The sequence below is a fragment of the Nerophis lumbriciformis genome, linkage group LG11, assembly GCF_033978685.3.
Source record: "Nerophis lumbriciformis linkage group LG11, RoL_Nlum_v2.1, whole genome shotgun sequence".
Taxonomy (NCBI): domain Eukaryota; kingdom Metazoa; phylum Chordata; class Actinopteri; order Syngnathiformes; family Syngnathidae; genus Nerophis; species Nerophis lumbriciformis.
The window spans coordinates 12,229,808-12,251,877 of NC_084558.2; the positions used below are offsets into that span (position 1 = coordinate 12,229,808).

A 22,070-nucleotide genomic window follows, 5' to 3' on the forward strand; every position below is an offset into this window, starting at 1 on the left:
AGCAAAAAAGTCCAACAAAAGATATCCTCTCTACCTCAGGGAGGCTAGGAAGAAAACACAAAGAGGTTAGGGATATCAGGACTAAGGAACAACTAACGTACCAGGACTGGCGAGGTGAAGCAGGCTCATGAGATGTGAGGAGTTCAGAAGACAATAACCGGCAAGGCCAAGCTGTCAGTGACGAGCTTAAATACTAACGGGCTAATTAGTTGCAGGTGTGCCTCAAGGTCCGCCCATCGCCGAGGACGAATGAACTGAAGACAAAATGCAGACATCACAATAAAGGAGAAGGCAGGAGAATGATAAAACACAACACTAATGGCAGAGATGCTTGTAACTCAAAATTTTCCTTGAAACTTAAAGCATGCCAGCTGGAAGAGTGGCCGTGCGCAACCCGAGGCTCCCTGGTTCAATCCCCACCTAGTACCAACCTCGTCATGTCCGTTGTGTCTTGAGCAAGACACTTCACCCTTGCTCCTGATGGGTGCTGGTTAGCGCCTTGCATGGCAGCTCCCTCCATCAGTGTGTGAATGTGTGTGTGAATGGGTAAATGTGGAAGTAGTGTCAAAGCGCTTTGAGTACCTTGAAGGTAGAAAAGCGCTATACAAGTACAACCCATTTAGAATGTGCAGCGGACCAATAAAAAATATTAGCTTCGGGCAGCAAAACGCATTTTAGGCACCTCAGCCCTAAAGATTGATTAGGCTTGGTTAAGAATTGCCAATGATTGGGACGTGGATTATTTTTAGGCATGTCTTACAGTGGTAAATGTCCTCTACTGAATGTATGTATCTGGCCACTGGTTCGTGTTATTGAAAAACAAGATTTTTGTCTCATGTGCTGCCCCCCCAGGATGCTGACTGACCTTCTGAAGCAACAGGGAGGAGAGGTGAGCGCATTGGAAAATGCTGAGACCACTCCGCCCAATGGAGGGAGAGCTAACGGCGTCTCAGCCAGGATGCATCGCAGCAGGAGCGGTGAGCTAAGTGGAGACGCGCACGCGCATGCACGCACACACACACACACACACACACACACACACACACACACACACACACACACACACACACACACATACAGTTGAGTGACACATACAGAAAATATACAAGCCCAACGCACGCATTGCAGTAATTGTGCAAGTATAAGTATGATGCTGCTAATATTATGTATTGTTTCTTGCCGACTTACATTTTTGTGTTATTCCTTTTAGATGTTCAGTGTACATCGCAGCATCATTCTACTTCAATGCATATAACTTTTCTTCCTTGCAGCTGATAGACATGTGCTGCATACACAGTGTTTATTTAAACATACACTCACATGCCATCACTCTTTCTACTTTGTATTTAAATGGAGGTCCAGGGCAGCTTCTAGGCAGACGTACTGTATATGTATGCGTCATGTATACACATTGTTCCATGCTGCAGCACATTTTTTCTGTGCTTGATTGATTGATTGATTGAGACTTTTATTAGTAGGTTGCACAGTGGGGTCCACTTAAATTGATTCATGATACAGATATATACTATCATATATACTATCATCATAATACAGTAGTAACATTGCTGCCTTCTTCATTGGAATTTGGTTGTGAGCTACGTATCCATATCCGTACCTGCTCAGTGGCCTTGTGGTTAGAGTGTCCGCCCTGAGATCGGTAGGTCGTGAGTTCAAATCCCGGCCGAGTCATACCAAAGACTATAAAAATGGGACCCAGCATCATGGGTTGGGTTTGGGGGTTAAATCACCAAAAATTATTCCCGGGCGTGGCCACCGCTGCGGCTCTCTACTCCTCTCACCTCTCAGAGGACAAATTTCACCACACCTAGTGTGTGTGACAATCATTGGTACTTTAGCTTTAACTTAACTTTAACTCCTACCTGGAGAAATGGATTGCACTTTGTCAGCATACTTGCCAACCTTGAGACCTCCGAATTCGGGAGATGGAGGGTGGGGGCGGGTGTGTATATTGTAGCGTCCCGGAAGAGTTAGTGCTGCAAGGGGTTCTGGGTATTTGTTCTGTTGTGTTTATGTTGTGTTACGGTGCGGATGTTCTCCCGAAATGTGTTTGTCATTCTTGTTTGGTGTGGGTTCACAGTGTGGCGCATATTTGTAACAGTGTTAAAGTTGTTTATACACCCACCCACAGTGTGACCTGTATGGCTGTTGATCAAGTATGCCTTGCATTCACTTATGTGTGTGTATATTATGTGACTGTTTGTATGGAGGAAAAGCGGAAGTGACGACAGGTTGTAGAGGAGGCTAAAGGCAGTGCCTTTAAGGCACGCCCACAATATTGTTGTCCGGGTGAAAATCGGGAGAAATCCGGGAGAATGGTTGCCCCGGGAGATTTTCGGGAGAGGCACTGAAATTCGGGAGTCTCCCGGGAAAATCGGGAGGGTTGGCAAGTATGTTTGTCAGGCCCCTACCTTCACACCTGTACAACTACTACCTGAACACCAAACTCCTGCTGGTATATTTCATAAGGTCAGGGGGAACTTTGCCTATCATTCACAATCGTTATGAAAGACAAGACGACGGATGGATATTTTTAATGCATAACTCGTAAATAAAAGTCATCTTATAACACAGTCAATGGCAGCCACTCTATTCTGCCAATAAATCCCTCTAAAGAAACATCGAAAAAGCGTCAACAATATTCCATTTACATTTTGGGATTTGAATATTAACCAAGTATTAGTGATATTGTTATTATAAGTGCTAACGTAGAAGAACTGTTTTTAGCGGCGCGGTGCTCACAGGGAGCTAACAGCTTGTGCTGGCTGTATTGACATCAGCGGCTCGAGAGTGTTTTCACGCCTTGGGAGTTTATTCTGAGTCATAAATGATGCCTTTCACCTGGATTGTAGAAGGGTGAAGACACAATCTGCCGAGTTGGTCAACTTTGGCATCCAATTTAAAACCCAGAAATGGCGAGAACGACACAAAAAGATTTGGTTCCACGCCGCATGCTAGTGAGAGCAGACATTGTACAGTAAGTGATGTTTTATTATATTTGTTGGCTCTCATGAAGTCTGCAGTGAGTAATTATCAGTGATGTCGTGACACGTTTTTTAATTAACGCGCCGCCAAATACTTAAAATTGATCAAAATACGTATATAGGACATGTTATTTTGAATGTGCCTGTTACTTCCTTACATATTTACTTACATCATGTATATAATGTTACGTCTTCGACACATGGCTGAGATTGTCGTGTTCCCCTCCAACGCAAGAAACAAGCAGGAGTAGCGTGCAGGTAAGATTAAAGTTTTTAATAATTTAAAGGCAGGACAAAAATACAAAACTGAGGACACTAGCAAGCGTGGAGCTAAACAAAACCAAAATGTCACCAAGGGTAAAAAAACGAGGAAAGCTAGTCTGTACAAAAATCACTAGAGCGAGGAGAAAAATCGGGAGAACGTAACTGTTGCCTATCACAAACATTGACCCAGCAACTACTGCTGGGTGACAGTAAACTATAAAGGGGAGTGATTAACCAAAACACCTGGTGGGAGCACTAATTGCAAAACTAAGACAGGTGAGGAGAATCAGTGCCAATGGAAACCAACAGAAAACAAGAAAAGAGGGTGCACCCAGGAAACAGACTAAAACAGAAAAACTACCAAACATAAATCATGCCATGACCCGGGTAACGGATCATGACATATAAAACCTTAATGGAGGCGTTTGGATGTTTTTAGAGCCTTTTAGGGCAGACTAGAGCGATGCCTATTGGCTCCATTGTAAGCGGACATTTGATTGCATTCGTTTACTATTTTGAATGCACAATAAAAAGAAGAACATGTGTCCTTGTCTCACATAAGGATTGTTGATGATAGGCAAAATTCCCAGAAAAGCACTGTTGCCCTTTAAGGTCACTGAGGTATGCAACCCCCTGACCAGACCCGGGGCCTCACCTGCCATCATGGAAAGAAAAAAAATGTAAAAAGAAAAAAAAATAATTAAATTGTTATATGTATCCAGTGATTATACTATAAAGTTATTTTCCATTAAACTTCACCAATTTTAGATTATTTTTATTAAAAATCGCTGAATTTTCACATTTGCCGTTCAAATACTGAGAAAAGACGGTGCGGTGATCAGCAGCCAGTTGAGGCACGTCACTCAATTGTGCCTCACCATGGATTACGGACTCGGCTAACTGCTGGCCTGCTGTGCAGTGAGACCGTATTGCTATATGAATTATATTATACATTTCCATAGTTTAGTTAGCTGAGGTATATAATGTACAGTGTATTTTGTCAACAACTGTATCTGTGTAACATATTTCTTGTGCTGAGCAATCATAAAACTGCTGCGAAGACGCACTGTGTGAGGCTCGCGTAATACCGCCTCCTGGTGCCGGTTAATGCACCTCCGCAGCAGAGTGCACCCCCCGACCGGAGCGCCACACCAACCAAAGCCCACACCCAAACCCTCCACGTGCAAGACCGAATCCACCCAAAAAAAGTCACTTAACAAGAAGCCAAAAAGTGCAAAAACAACAATACTCGCGCCGGAGGAGCCGTGAACGACTGCAGGGACACAACATTAGGTACACCTGCAGACTGCAGCACGGATTTCATATTTCATTCATTCACAACTCCTCCAACACGAACACCACTGTTCCCGCACTTATAAGTAAAGGTAAGACCATAATAACGTTTTTTTTTATTAAATGTGCTTTTTTGTGTGCTACAGTTTGTATGTGTAAAGTTAAAGTTAAGTTAAAGTACCAATGATTGTCACACACACACTAGGTGTAATGAAATTTGTCCTCTGCATTCGACCCATCCCTTGATCATTCCTTGGAGGTGAGGGGAGCAGTGGGCAGCAGCGGCGCCGTGCCCGGGAATCATTTTTGGTGATTTAACCCCCAATTCCAACCCTTGATGCTGAGTGCCAAGCAGGGAAGAATGCTGGTATGAGCTTTTAAACATAACCCGTTAACTGCTGCCAATCAAATGGTGAATAAGATACTCTTTAGGGTTCATATGTTTGTAAATCTGACTGTGATGAAGTCAGTGCCTCACCAGCCATCAACCTCACGCACGTCACTGCTACATCCACATTTTATCAACAATCACACAACATTTACCTAAACATGATTGCCCAATTCTTAAACTGAATTTAACCTTAAGTAGGACTTCATACACACACACAATATTTACAAAACAGGGGGGTGACAGAGATGAGAGAAGATGTTGCATCGTGTCTCTTTTTCAGCACATTTCTCCTTTTGTCACCTTGTAATATATCAATTTTGTGAGTATATTAAAATGTACTTTCTCAACTTCAAACATTTCGATTTAAAGGGGCAATAAAACCAGCTGTACAGATCACTAAGAGACATCCAACAGTTTGAGATGTACTGTAGGATGGAGGGGAGAGACAGTGAAAAGGGGAGACACCAACAGAGAATCTTTAACTGTAAGTAGAACACGTGCAACATCGCAGGAGGACAACACACACTCTAATTACTATGTTAATGTAGGCAGGCTGCAGCACTTCAGGCAGCATGTGCTGTGTCGTGCATACACAACACATGAATCAGGTGCATGCCACTTTGCAGCTTATATTACAGATAAAAACCTTTTTTTTTTTGTTTATTTGACTTATTAGCCACTGGTGTGCCTCCATGTGATCATGTGAACATGCATTGGTGTGTGCACATGTGAGGTAGCGGATAGGGGCGAAAAATGTTTGACAGCCTGCAGCCTAAAAAATGTCAGTAAGGAGAAGTTAATAAACTCTTAATGATGTAAAAGGGACATTTTACACACCGCACTTCAAAAGCTTATCATAGAGCCTCCAGATGCCAAGATAGTCCACGTAGGTTTTAACGTCATGTATATTTATTGCATTGTAAATATTGATGAAGTTATGACCGTCGAGTTTGCATTTTTTCCAGTTTCCATCCACACCACTAACAGTGACAGTTAAGTTAAGTTAAAGTACCAATGATTGTCACACACACACTAGGTGTGGTGAAATTTGTCCTCTGCATTTGACCCATCCCCTTGATCACCCCCTGGTGTGTGTGTGTGTGTGTGTGTGTGTGTGTGTGTGTGTGTGTGTGTGTGTGTGTGTGTGTGTGTGTGTGTGTGTGTGTGTGAGTTCAATAAAAACTACTTGGAAGAGAATACGCTATAAGAACAACAAGAGATTTACTGGCAGCTCAGTCGCCGGACAAAAAAAAAGTTTCTTAAAATAACAGTAATATCATTTTTCCATGTACCGTACACTAATTTGCTGTAAAAAACAACAACCAAAAAACAGGATATTTTTCGGAAAAATTCTGGCGACTGAGCCGTTTTTGACAGAAATTTTTGGAACTTGGAAAACTGAAGGTCGGAAATAGTAATAAAAATAACAATAATAATAATAATTTGATACATTTTAGGGTAGAATACTTTATTGCATTCAGTATTCACACAATAATGACAGTTTTACACCCAAACAACAATGTGAAATAAATAAATAATGAATGAAATGTACAAAAAATAAACATTTATCATCCTTTTTTTGAAGAACTTTAATGGCGAAGACGGTGATGAGCAGAGGGAGCGGAGGGCAGGGGAGAGCCGTGTGTGTACATTTAAAGAAAACACCGAAAAATTTATAGTAACAAAATGGCAGCTCAGTCGCCAAAATTTGACTGTAAAAAATAAACGCTAACCATTTTTCCATTTATTATTATTCATTAAATTATTATTTACAATAATAAGCTGTTAAAAAAACTGAGTAAATTGTTTGGTAAAAAAAAAAAAACTTGGCAGCTCAGTCAACATAATTTTACTATTAAAAAAAAGCAGTAGCACTGTTTTTGAATTTACAGTAATGCTCTGTAAAAACCACCATGAATTTTATAGTAAAATTCTGGCAACTGAGTTGAGTTTGGGGTTTTTTACCATACAATCCACATATTCTTATTTACAACATCTTTGCAGCAGATTCCTAAAAACACTAGAGTGCTATCATTTAGAGGATCTTTAACTTCTTTTTGGCAGAAGGTCCTTAAAAACAGAAGAGCACGGCTATTTTGTTTATTTTCTGAATTTAGCAACACGAACAAAATAAACTGAAAAAAAAATCAAAAGCCCACTACAGAGGATACTGGTTCTCCAGAATATAACAAATAAGACTATTAGTGAAGGAATAAGTCTGGCCCCCTAGTCTTTCGCTGTCCGGAAATGTGGCCCCCAAAACAAATTAGTTAAACATCCCTAAGCTACAACAGTGCACAAGCAGGCTTGTGAAAAACTCAGAATTTGGAATTTCAATTACATTTTTATTAAATACATTCAAAAAATGAGGCTCCACCTCATGGGATGTTGAATTGGAATTACAAGAAGTTCATTGCAATTCAAATACATTTTATCGTAGCCGAATAACAGGAATAATTTGTCACGTTTGACGTAGGTTTTAACTGAAATACGGTACTAAAACTACTTTACAAACACTAAAATTAAACACAAATTCCCTCGATTTTGAACACTTTGATAAAGTAAAGCGTTCAAAGAAAGCTAAGTGTTTTTCCACCATTTTACATAATTTGAAGGTTATTGTTACGATGTACAGGGGAAGAAGATGGCACAGACAGCAGGGATGTCGTTTAGCTCTATATCTATTAATATATATAATAAGAAATGAAGTGTGTAAAGTAATTCAAAATGTATATGGTGTGACTATGTGTAGCGATTAACTGAGGAGTGTTACCAGGAGTGTTGAGCGAGAGGCGGAAGTCCAAGCGGGGCAAGGCAGGCTCGAAGGTTCAGAAACAGGCAGGAAGTCGGGGGCAATAGCAAGGCGTCAAAAGTCTGTGTCCAGGTCGAGGCAGCCAGGAAACCAGAGGGAATACGGGGAGACGAGACACACTTCTCGTGATGCGGGAACGAAGAAATGCTGCTGCAATGCGACAAGGGGACACGAGACAAATGAACATGGAGGGGGAGAAAACACAGAGAGAGAGAGAGAGAGAGAGAGGGTGCATAGAACTAGATGAGTCGGCTTACTGTACTGAACGGGTCGCTACGTTCTGGCCCAGAACACAGGTTTGCACTGGCTTAAGAAGCCCCGGTAGCTCATCAGTGACAGTTGTGTAGATTGCTGATGGAAAGCAGCTGCCTGCTGCAGCCGGAGTGACGCGCAGGAACACGCTTGGAGGTGCACCCAGCGCAGCTCACAGATGAATGCGCACTAGGGAGCGCACGGGCCGTGACAGTTATAGTACATTCAATTGAATAATCTGTTTTTACAGAGGATGTTTTATTCTTACTGTCAACAAAAACATTTGCATTAATTAGAATATAAACATGAGGTTAATAGTAATATTTCATTGAAATATGTACAACAGTCATGTATGGATAAAGCATTATTCCGGAATACACCAAAACTATCAATTCGTATTTTAATTCCTTCAGTTCAAACTGGAATTGCAAATCTACTTCCTGTTTTCAACCTCAATTCAAATTCAATTTGAATTCATTAGAATTTGGGAGACATTGTTAATCCTGTTTACGTAAAACACACATCATTTATTTGCTCAAAACTTAGAAAGAGTTTTGTCTAAAGTTCAGTCGGTTATATTTTGAAGAAAATTGCCAGTGAGCACACTAGTTCGAGTCTCATTACTCATCTTTGCACTGACCTGTGTATTGACTTGATCACTGACTAACCATCCACAGTTACGTTAAGGAGCATTTGAGCTCAAAATAAGTTGTGTGATTAATCTACGTATAAACATGATTAATGCAATATTTTTTGTGAATAATCACATGAGGTACCCTGTTATTTTTAACAGCTATAATATGTACATACTGTATTTATATTGCGTTTAGGAGTGGTAAAAAAATGTATCCATATCCGAATCGCAATTCTTATTTGTTCCGATTCTAAGAAGAATCTCTGTGCATATACATCATGCATCAGCAGCCAAGAGGAGCTGTTGTAACCTGTAACCGGTTTTGAAAAGGTTTTATTATCATTTTTATACCAAATAATTAGTTGTGAGAATCGGTTGAAATCAAGAATGGTGTTGAACTGAAAATCGATTCTGAATCGAATCATCACCCCAAGAATTGGAATTGAATTGTGAATTATTGTAAGACTCACATCTCTTATTGTATTTTTTTTTTCTTGCAAGGTGCCTCAGTTATACCTTTCTGATGTACAACTAGGGATTGATACCAAATCTGGTACTTTTTTTTGGCACCGACCAAACCCCGCCGACAAAATCCAACAGTGCCATATAACAGTACCTGGGTTCCACGTGACATCAGGCCCGGTTGCCAACTTAGCCCCACTTTGGCACTTAGCGATCACACCAGCAGCACAACGCCAACAAAGAAATTGACTCAAAAAAACGCTACAACCTAAGTTAAGTAAGGCTCTGCTTTTCAACAAAATATGCTAGGTTGATGCTCATATACATCAACATTGCTACTGACATGCTACTGATTAACATTAGCGATTTTACATGGCGATTTCGACACCTCCAAATTTGTTAATAAAAACTACAACTAAGATGCACGTTACAATCAAACGGCAGGTGCGTAATAAGGACAATACTTACAGTTTTAACACTTTTTAGAGTGCAACAACAAACTAGATTGAGCAAAGACTGAAGTCACGGGCCAACACACTATAAACTACACACTACTACATCTAATGTCTGAGACTTGCAACTGTAATTTCAACTTGTTATCATACTTAAAAAAAACTGGAAGCTCAGTTGCCAGAATTTTAGCAACAAATTTGCAGCATTTTTTATTACTGTAAATTCAAAAGACTCAGAAATGTGATGATAAAATAAGATTGCAACTGGCTAGGAGTTATCATAATCAGCCTTTTTCTAAATGTTGTAATTAATTTTATTATCAAACTAAATATTTATTAACATGCACAAAAGTATAAAAAATTGTTAAAGATGAGTACCGGTATCGATTCCCAGGCACAGGGAATTGGTACCGTATCGGTTAACATTTTAACGGTACACATCCCCATGTGTAACTGACTGAACACTTCAGCTTGTTCATTTTATTTGTATATTTTGGGATGCTCAATCCACCTCTGATTTAATGGGGACCTATGATGATGTTTTTAATGTATGTTCAACACACTTTCTTTTGGTCTAGATCAGGGATGCTGAACTTGTTTTTAATTGGGGGGCAAATCGCAGTTATGGCTGCCATCAGAGGGTAACTCGCCTCAGTGAATAATGTATGAATATAAATTTATTCGGATTCGCCTTGTATTTTTACATACTGTAAAAAAAATCTGTAGATTTTGCGATAAAAAAAACCTGGAATTTTAGCATGAAATTGACAGCGTTTTTTTTATTCAAAAAACGTCAACACTGTATTTGACAGTAACATTTTAACTACTGAGCAAGCTGCTAGTTTTTTGCCGTAAAATTTTCACAGTGTACAATTTGATGGATAACTTGCTGTGAAAATCTAGCAGATATATATTTTTTTTTCTAGTCTTTTTTATATAGCACAATTCGCACACAAGGCAATTATTTACAGAAAATCATAAAAATGATCATAATTCAAATGAAAAACAAAATAAAATCATCATAACAAGTTGTCATATGCACAATTCAATAAAAGTGTTTTCATCCTGTCTCACATCTTTAGGAAGACTAAAACTGAAACAAAGCCTCACCATGTTTCGATCTGAGCCTGAGCACCTGCAGGAGCCCACTACCTGAGGTTCTCAGAGCTTGAGATGGTTCATATGGTCCCAACATGTAAGATGTACTTTGGCACAAGACCGTGAAAAGATCTGTACACAAGCAGAGCTGTTTTAAAGTCGATTCTCGGAGCAACAGGAGGCTAGTGCAGTGACCTAAACACTAGACTAATGTGGTCACATTTTCTGGTTTTCGTCAGGACTCGAGCAGCAGCCTTTTGGATGTACTGCAGCCCATAAAATATTTGTTAGAATATTAGAAAATATCAAAGTTCAAAAGATATGCAAGTGTGCGGAGTGCATGAATTGGAAATGGAAAGAACGAATACATTTAGTTTACTGACACATATTATTTCCAGGCTTCCATGGGCCACATAAAATGATGTGGCGGGCCAGATCTGGCCCCGGGGCCTTGAGTTTGACACCTGTGGTTTAGATAATATGTACTAAAAAAGCTCTGGTGTAAATTTCGTGCAGTCACATTTATAACTCGTTTTTTGAGTTTGTCGTGTGTGGAGGTGTTCCCTTTAGGAGCAAATGAAAACCTCCTGCGTGCAAGCTCACGCCCAAATTCATGAACCTTATAAGCCCTTTGAGACACTTGTGATTAAGGGCTATATAAATAAATGATTGATTGATTGATTGATTGATTGATTGATTGATTGATTGATTGATTGATTGATTGGACGCTTTGGAATTGTTTAACACGAGTATCCAACATTGTAACAACATTTATAAGTCAGAAAAGTGGAAATCATCGTAATCCCCTTAAAAGTCAAGTGCATGTGTGTGTACATTGAACCCTGAGACAAAGTGGAACACGGGATAGATTGCATGGGCTAAAATCAACGGAACCATATTGGTTTTTCCAGAGTAGAAAAGACAGCAAAGGACCAGACAGAGTAATTGAGCATGTTGAAAGTGATGTTAAAAGGTCTGTCTGTCGTTGACATCCCCTTTATAGATTAGAGTAAAACAAGTTAATGTTTCAAGTTTAAGTTTTCGGGATGGCTTGGGGATATGCATCAAAAATGTGGTCCAAAATTCTCCAGCAGACATGATTCATTGCAGAAAGTAAGCTGGAAGCAAAAAAATAAAAAAATAAAAAGCTGACCTATTTAACGAACATGACTGCAGAAGCAACGTGACTCAGTGGAAACCGCATCGCATCATCGATAACACTTTTCACCTTTGTTTGAACCTTAAACCTCAGCGCTTGAGAGGGTTTGCTCTTTGGCCTCTCATTTACTAACTGGTCCGTCCTCATCCTCAACTCGTGTGCGGAGTAAGAACAGAGAAAATGACTTATTTGAAGTTGGAAACATCAACGGTGATAAAAGACTGCAGGTTTCACATCACACTGATGACGAAAGCACTCTGCTTTCATGCTATATTTCCCTGTAGGCGGGTCTACGTACAGTAGCGTCACAAACACACACACACATCCTCTGCTTTTTTGCTTACCCCCAGGCCCTTAATACTCTTCTATGTTTCATTTCACACACACACAAACACACACAAAAACATACAACATTAGGAGACATGCCGAGGATGCCCTTCACCACTCTTTCTTTCACAGCCATAAGCACTCACAATGGCGCACCAGAAGAAACTGCAGTACGAATGTGTGCTTGTGTTTGCCTGCGTGTGTGTGCACCTGCAAAGGATTTCAAGCTTTTAATACCAACTCTGCGTCAATTTATGACGCAGACTGTCACCATCAAAATGTCTGTCAGCAGCCATCCCCAACAATGAAACATCTTACCATGTAGCATCACCTCACTTGAGCAATGGAACTGATATTCAACATAAAATCTACACCAGCAAAGGTTCTTCAGGAACTGAAACTACCTAAAAAAAAGTTCTGAGTCCAAATGCAATTCCCAAAAAACATTTTTATTTGCCTGTGGGTTTTATATTACAGTGCAAAAGTTTAAGCAACCAGAAGAAATGTTTTAGCAGTGCCAAGGATTCTTGGACCAACAGCAGTTTTGTTATTATAGTTTTCCCTCATTTGTGCAAATTTGTATTTTCAATCTTTATGATATTGTGGTGAAAAGGAACGTACTTCGATAGCGATAAACACAATTTCCCAAATTAGGATTATTAATTATAGATCAAATATTTTCATTGTTAAGAGCATAAAAAACTGTTCACGACCTTCGAAAGATAGAGCCCCTTTGACATGAAATAACACTCATATCGTCACGTTTACATTGTTTTATCCAATATATTTATATATTATTATTATTATTATAATTATAATTATTATTATATATCATTTTATTTTTATTGTTATTATTATTATTAATATTATTATTATTATTATTATTATTTTATCATCCATCCATCCATTTTCTACCGCTTGTCCCTTTCAGGGTCGCGGGGGGTCACTAGAGCCTATCTCAGCTGCACATGGACGGAAGGCGGGGTACACCCTGGACAAGTCGCCACCTTATTGGAGGGCCAACACAGATAGACAGACAACATTCACACTCACATTCACACACTAGGGCCAATTTAGTGTTGCCAATCAACCTATCCCCAGGTGCATGTCTTTGGAGGTGGGAGTTAGCCAGAGTAACCGGAGGGAACCCACGCAGTCACGGGGAGAACATGCAAACTCCACACAGAAAGATCCCGATATTTATATAAGATTTTTAATTTTCCTGTGGGAACTCTCCTGAAAGAATCAATAAAGTACTATCTATCTATCTATCTAGTAGCACTCCAAGCGTCATTGCTATGGCCGTCACCCGGCCACTACAACACAACCACGACGTGGAAATACTTCTTCTAATAATTCCTCTAAGTTAGAACTGGGCTTGTATGTGCTGAAAACACGGACGTTCAGTTGTTCTGCAAAAACTTGGTCAAATTAACAGTTGCAGCTATGAGCATTAGCTTTGTTGTTACCTTTTAGCATTCTATCTTGTTAGTATAGCGTGTCTGCGTTGTCATTCCACATAGATCACGCCCAAGCTATGATGCTGATGTTGAAGATGACGCTCATCTTGAATCAAGAGAGTTCATCGTCAATTTGCCTGGACAGCTGTTGATAGCAGTCTAAGTAAGCCTGAAGTGCCATGCCCAATGTTCGATGCTATGTCTCACTGTTGTCTTTTGACATCGCTAGCGTCAAAGAGTCAACAACGCGGAGATGTGTTATTGATGAAGATGAAGATTAAGTCCATCAAAAAGTTGTTTCACCAAAGGTTGGTCAACTTGAGATTGTTGCGGTGAGGATACTGTAGCACCAAGATTAGCTGCTTGTGTTGTTGTTAGTATGATTCACCCTTAACCAGGAAAGCTAAGTTCCGTTTGGTGAAAATCTTTATTAATCTCCACAATATAATGATAGAAAATAAGACAAATAGTGCAATGTAATTAATACATAATATAATACATAAATAAAACTTAAAATTAACACTTAACTTAGGCCTAAAACATGCAGAATATGATAAGGATGGGTACCAAGTTCGGTACTTTTATAGGTATTGATCAAAGTTAGTCAGTTGTAAAATCAAATATCGGCGTACTATGGATACCCCCAAACAATGTTCCCTCTAATTTTCCATCTGATTTGCAGGTGTGTAATTTGTTGTGAGTTTATGCACTGTGTTGGTTTTGTTCTTTGAACGGTTCATTTTGTGCACCAGTAAAAAAACATATAACTTTGTCTTGAATAATAATAAAAAAAAAAAAACGTTTAATTTTTCACTAAAGAACGCTTCGGTGAATGTACATATGAAACTGGTGGGATTCGGTACCTCAAACAAGGTTAAGAACCACTGGTATAGACACTTTGTAGACATAACAAAAGATAATATTGGCATATTCAGGTTAATGGCAAAGACTACTTCCTGGCTATGGTACCACACCATAGTCTATACGAAGTCTACAATTTAATAAGGTACATTACTGGCAAATCAGACACAGAAGTGTAAAAAAACAAGATAACAACTAGACACCACAGCTCAGTGTTAAATCAAACAATTAGGGATGTAACGATTCATCGATATATCGATAGATCAATTTATATTGCTAAATTTCAAGTATATCAATCTATGCTCGGCAAGTTTGCCTTCCGGGTGATAGGTATCAATCCCAGATCTTTTTAAAAAGGAATCGATCAATTTTATCGATACTAAAAAAAAGGTAAACGTTGGGAGTAAAGAACGGCAGACTCAATATGAAGTTTAACACTTTTAAAAATAAGGGCCTTAAACGTTAAGTCTATTTGCCCGTCTGTGATGTCATCAAAACAAAAATGCCGGATAACTACGGTGGCTGAGAATTTGAGAAAGGTCACAACAAGCACAAATGCCACAAGACAGTATCATTGATTGCAACACAACAACTGTTAGCTACAGCACGATTGCAAAAGCCACAACAAATACAAATTAAACAACCCAGTAATTTAAAGCTGCAACACAACTCTAAGTCACTAAAGACACCACCGACAAAACGGAAGTGACAGCAGAGCAAGTTACGGCAAAGCACCGACTTTCGGCACACAACAGCATGAAATGTGGCACGTAATGGGCAGCCAAGGAAAAGTTATTTCATCAAAAACAGATAAATAGAGGAAAAGTATAAAATAGGCTAATAAAATTAGAAAGTGCTGGACCAACATCATCAACGGGGATGAGGGGTCATACATTCTTCCGCACACCTGGGACACTGTCCTTCATAGGTGACGCCAGGGCGGAGAACAGATACTGTATGGTCGGGTTGTGGAACTTTATTTAGCAGGTAAATCTGTTAAAATGTTGGTTACTGTACTTTTGTTGAAAATTTCTTGAATGTTGAAAATGTGAGCAGAAAATGTTTCCTCTTGATAATTTTTTTTTTTTTTTTTTTTCTTTTTTTTTTTTTGTGTCCTGTCCAGCTTCTCAGATAAAACATATAGTTGATGTAGATGCCCATGTCGGCTGTTCAGATTTACTTTACAAAAGAGAAGTGTAGGATACTTCTCTTGTTGCCTTATTTGTATTTGACTTTATTAAATGTATTTATATTATCATTTAGTGCAGCCGGGCCTGAGCAGGAGGGGATAGAAAGAGGAAAAAAAAGAAGACAGAGGGGGAAATTGTGGGGACAAGAGGGGGATTAGACAGAGAGACAAAAACAACAACAGCAAACAACAACAACAACAACAATAGAGCAACATCAGCAAATATGACATGTACAAATATGATGGTAAAAGTAATAGCAAATAAGCAGTTAGCGAAAAATAAAAAATAATACAGAAATGACAATGAGCATTATTACACTGCAAATGGATCAATACAAATACCAATAGAAATAGCGCTATTGATTATGAACAATACCAATAATTTACCTTTATTATCAACAATACAGTTGTTTAAATGCAACAATACATATACGTAATGATAACTTGAGATACGAAAGAATGCAGAAAAATGGAGGGGGAGAAAGAGAAGCAACCTACATTAACCTTGTAGATTGTTATAGTCACAATAGGTTAAGCTTTGTCAGTGTGCCATGTGTTACACCCAGTTTACCCTAGGGCAACAACGTTAATATATGTTTGATGAAACGTGATTATGTGCATGAGTGTAAGTATGCATATGTACTTGTATATGTACAGAATGTGTATATGTGTTTGTACCATGAATGTATATGTACAGAATGTGTATATGTGTTTGTACAGTGAATGTATATGTACAGTATGTGTATGTGTATGTTTGTATATTGAATGTGCGTGTGGATGTACGAACATTAGGTAGGTAAATATGTACTGTATTTGTGTATGTATGTGGGAGCGTAGGTACCTATGTACGTATGTGAGCATATGTGAATTTGCATGTACAATACATTCGACTCCCAGAGTGCGTGGGAGCCAGAGCACGGCCCCATCACCCCCGAGAGCCCAACCTACAAACAGGAGGCGTGGTGCCCAGGGAACCAGGGACCACCGCCCCCACGCAGCCAAGCCGGCCAGCGACAGGAACCCCAGAGCCCGACCCACCGTACCGCCCACAAGGGCCAGCAGCAGGCCGCAGACAGACGCACCCGGCAGAGGACAGGGCACGAGAAAAGCAGGGGACAGCCAGACCCCAAGCCAGCGAGAGACCACACCCCACACGGGCAGAAAGGCGAGACGCGTCGCCCGAGGGACCCAGAGACTCCCCGCAACCGGACGGGAAGACCGCCCCCGCCCCACCGGCAACCGGGCCCCCACGAGCCCACCCCCCACCCCCGGAGAGCGCGGCGAGGCCATCCCCCGGCCACCCCACCCAAATCGGCCGCCGCAGGACCACCCAGGCACAGGACCACGGGAACCACCCACCCCACCCGCAGGGACCCCAACGATGGAGATGGAACAACCAGCAACCGCCCCGCCGAGCCCCCCCCCTGAGGGAGGGGAAGAATTAAAAAATAATATTAATAAAATATATTAAAAAATAAATAAATTAATTGATTAATTAATTAATTAATTTAAAAAAAGAATTAAAAGAAGATCACAGACATGCTGACAAACAAGGTCACTACCCCAGCAACTGGCCGACTCGCAGCACCTCGGAATACCTTGCAGCACCAAGCTACCACAATAGACGCAGGGACTAGGCCCAACAGGCCCCAACCAAGACGGGCACCCGGAAGGGATGGACAGCGGGACCCAGGAGCTCCAGACACGCAGTTCGGATGCAGTAGCCTGAGGCGTCGACCCCCGTCTGACAGGCAGGCCCAGAGCGTACCCCCAGAAATATACATACATACATACATATATACATACACATACACACATACATGTATACATACCCACACATACACATATATACATATACATACACATATGTACACATACACATATATATATACATACATACATACATACACATATACATACATATACACAGTTCGTCAGCCCCGACAGCCATCACGCGCGCGCGCTGCCACCAGTCACAACATCAGCCACACCCCTGCACCAGACCCAGCAGCCACGGGCGCCCACACCACAAACAAACGGCAGCAGAAACAGCAGCCGCAATAACCCCAGACAGCCAGCACCAGCCAATCAAATCAAAGCGATCAAAAAAAAACTGCGACCAGCAACCACACGCCACCAGGACCACGGAGACCAGCCGGCGCCAGCCCGCCAGTCAGCCCGAACGCCAACACGCAAACAAGAGACACCAACAACCCCCCCAACCAAAATGCCCCCACCCCAACCCAAACCCGCACAAACACACCACCGCCCAAACAACCGAGACACAGCATCCAGACCAGACACGGGGGCTGCGCCGCCACCACATCAAGTCACCAACAGAGACCCCACAGCGCAAGGTCGGGCCACACGGGCACGGACCCCACCCAACAGGAAGTGAGACCCGCGCGACGCCACACACAAATAAATAATAAGATTTTTTTTTTAAATAAAAATAAAAAATAAAAAAAATAAAATAAAATAAAAATAAGTAAATAATAAAAATAAAAATAATAAATACATTAAAAATAAAAAATATATATAACAATAATAAATGAATAAAAGCCTGGCAGGCCACCAGACCGCAGTCCCCGCCGGCCGACGAGGCAATGAGGGGTGCGCCGAACCCCAAACCCCCCATGCATGTGTACAAGGCCCCCAGAGTGTCTACTGTGTAGTTAAAATTAGGAGGTCAGCCGTTACAGCCGACCTCCAGTCCCTATTGATGTGTGTACTGTAGCGTGAGTGAGATATGTATGCTTGTGGGAACTAATAATGCGATTAAAATTGGGGGACATCAAGGTCATGGTGGGTCCCAACCAAGCCAAGCCCCCCAAATCCTAAGTGTCTAATATGCAGCTAAGATTGAGGGATGGACGAGCAGGGGACAAGACAGGAGGACTGGAGCCCCATTGGAGGCATCATCAACCCCCCGCCATGCCTCCCCGCAGGACAATCCCCAAAGTCCTATATATGTGTGACTGTGTGCGCTATAAGTAGGAGGAGTAGAGGGCCCGGACATCCCCCCAGTCCACGCGGCCGACAACCAGGAACTACGGCCAGGAGGCCGCCACCCCCCGCCACAGCCCGTGACCCACACCAGACCACTTTAACGTGACGCCACGCGAGCCTTCCCCCCGCCAAACAAAGCCAGCCCCCGCCCGCCCCAACCCAACCCTGCAGAGCCCATACCGGCAACCAAACGCAGAAAAACCGCACAGCCCCCACGCCCAATGCAAACACCGCATCCCGGCCATCCACATAGCAACGTGCCCATACGAGTCCCGGCCAGGGGAAGGAGCCCCCCAACGGGGGAAGAAGCCAATGCATCCCGTCCGCCCGCCAGCCCCCAAACCAGCCGGCAAGCCAACGCCAGCCAGCCCCACAACCCCACAAGCGCACAGACACCAGCCACAGTCCCCCAACCACTCCAATAATTTAACCCAAAGTGTTGGTTGCACTTTATTCAAAAAAGATGTGAATCCATCCATCCATCCATCCATTTCCTACCGCTTGTCCCGTTCAGGGTCACGGGGGGTGCTGGAGCCTATCTCAGCTGCCTCCGGGCGGAAGGCGGGGTACAGCCTGGACAAGTCGCCACCTCATCGCAGGGCCAACACAGATAGACAGACAACATTCACACACTAGGGCCCATTTAATGTCGCCAATCAGCCTATCCCCAGGTGCATGTTTTTGGCGGTGGGAGGAAGCCGAAGTACCCGTAGGTGACCCACACAGTCACGGGGAGAACATGCAAACTCCACACAGAAAGATCCCGAGCCTGGGATTGAACCCAGGACTACTTAAGACCTTCGTATTTTGAGACACATGCACTAACCCCTGTGCCACCGAGCTGCCCAAGTTGTGAATCTATTGGCCATTAATTGTAGTTTACTTGCTTGTTTGTATCCACAATTAATTTATACATAATTCCTTTACATAAGATAACAAGAATATAGGAAACCTCACCTGCCTTGTCCAGTATTAACACTGCTTTATTTTTTGGCTAAAAAGTTACTAAATCTATTCTAACTCACTGAATCGTTTCAGATCGAATTGTTCCAAAAAAAAACGAGATCGTTCCTGAATCGTATCGGCAACCACAAATATCGAATTGAATATAATCATTGTTAAAACGAATCATTACACCCCTAAAATAAATATATTTTTTAAACAATTAACATTTACTAACACAACTGAACACAAACAAAAGTACTGAAAATTAATACCATGGTGTATCGATATCGATTCCCAGGTACCAATTCCGTATGGCTTCAAATGTAAAAGGTACCCATCCTTATCAATGGGTGCACAGTTTATTGCTGTGTAATCAAACATTAGTTGTGTTGGCCTAGGAAGGTGACGTTTAAGCCGTGTACACACATACGCTGAGGAAAGAGTTTTGAAATTGTTCATCCTGGCCAGCATTTACAAAAGTGTGCATTTTTTTAAGAAGAAAACTATGTGTTTGCGTGTAAACAAGAGGCCTAAACGCATAGAAAAGTATGCGTCTATAAAGTATCCGTGTTCCTGTGGACATGGCCTAGTGGGCAATTTTTAATGATAATGGTAATGTTTTAAATGGGCTGTTGATTTTCAAATCTAAAAATGTTATCGAGAACACCGCCCGCTATCTTACGTTATCAAAAGTGGTTTAACAGAACTACTGCGTAAAATGTTGCAAACAGCCCCTCTGATGCTATGAAAAGTATCATACTGAAAATAATGGTTGTAGTGTCAACATGGTAACTCCACTCATGTACTGATATTAAGTGAGCACTTCTTCACCCAGCTCATCTCTTTTTTGCACACCTTAACTGCTTGCTGTCTGCATTAGTCACTTACTTGCATGGGAGATAATTATTACACAACTCATTAATCAGTGTTTTTGCCCTCTTGGTCTTTGTTTGTTTGTCGAGATTCTTTAAATGGATGGAGAAATTAATATGTGCAAGCACAGAGCAAAATCCAAAACCAAAACCAGCGCATCCCAAATCCCTCAGTTACTATTTTATTTATTGGCTTTCATGCACAGACACACACATGAACATACAAAGTTACCCAATTACAGTATGCATTTCTCTATTTCCATTTTAGGAGGCAGAAGGGGCTAATCCTCTTGTTAATAGCAGTTTTATATTCATCTTTAAATATACTGCAATGGCTATCAGTTGCTCCAGGATACTGCATAGTTCCTGTTATTAATAATACAGATCGAAGACATTTTAGAACTGACACTGGCAAGCATACACAACTAGCTGAGAACAAAAAAACAGACAATGAAGATGATGAAGAAGGACTTTTTCCTCCTAATCCATATGTCACATGCTGACAGGTCACTGGATTATACCCGAGAGGATCATTTCCATGTTGGCGCACATACACTCAGCATTCGAAACATCTCACCAGGTAATCAGCTTAAACCAATGTGTGTGTTTGGCTCGTGCATGTGTGTGTTTCCAAGGTAAAGACGCCACTTCCACATTAATCTGTAATCTATTTCATCCAGCCTTCCTTCGCCTCTTTTGCTCTGCTCATCACCCTAACCACCAGTGACTCTCGCTCTATATTTGCAGAGTGTGTGACAAGAGATTAGTATTCCAAAGTTTCGCCATGTATTGTTCTACACAGGCCAGTCATTGACGCAATGAGATCTTCCTCCTCTGATGCAGCACACAAGTACAAACAGACTTGACTTGAGCATGCAAAGTCAGCCAAATGGGCACACAATAATGAAAAACAATCTAAACTGTGACACTGACGCGTACATTTTATGGGTTAAAGACGTTGCCGTCATTCTAAATGCCACTGAATTGGTTGCACTCTCCCTAAAAGGAAGTTAAAAGTTGCGTGTGTGCGCTGCAAGCATCCCCGAGGCTGACATCAAATGCGTTGGCTGCATCAGTGGACTTCATTAATGCTAATAACCAGGGATTTACTCTCCCAGCTAGTTTGCTGCATTGTTCATTAACCTCAGTTCATTTGACGTAGGACTGACTGGCTGTCAGGCTTTTGTGCCTCACAGTCCTGAACAGGATTTCACTACTTGCCTTCCTAGTGAAAGAAGTTTACGGTTCGTGAATCGGGTCAAGAGTAAAAACTAGTGAAAATACAAGTCTGCAATGGAAGGATATCTTACTCAACCACAGATTAGTGTTACAGCGGTGAAGCGATTACGTCAATCAGTAGGGGTTTCCCAATCCGCTATTGATATCAGTCTGATATCAGCAAAAAACAAGTATCAGATAACATCGTCTTGCATCTAAAACCTCCGATACAAGCAGTCCTGCAGCACGTTAACTTGTGCCAAGCTGGACAGTCAGTTAACATCTAAATATCCTCCAATAAACACACAAGTTTGATCTTCCCATATATTTCAGTGAATTATTTTACAAAAGTTAGACATGATAGCTACAG

General features: G+C 41.3%; 1 protein-coding gene across 2 annotated transcripts in view; it reads left to right on the forward strand.

The window, feature by feature from the left end:
* The window catches only part of LOC133610766 (protein shisa-9-like), an 80,852-nt gene that overhangs the window by 33,316 nt on the left and 25,466 nt on the right, over positions 1-22,070 (forward strand). For both annotated transcript variants that reach the window (XM_061967369.1, XM_061967370.1), the window contains exon 3: positions 853-977. In XM_061967369.1, coding sequence (XP_061823353.1) covers positions 853-977 — 125 coding nt within the window. The remainder of the gene's footprint in view (positions 1-852; positions 978-22,070) is intronic.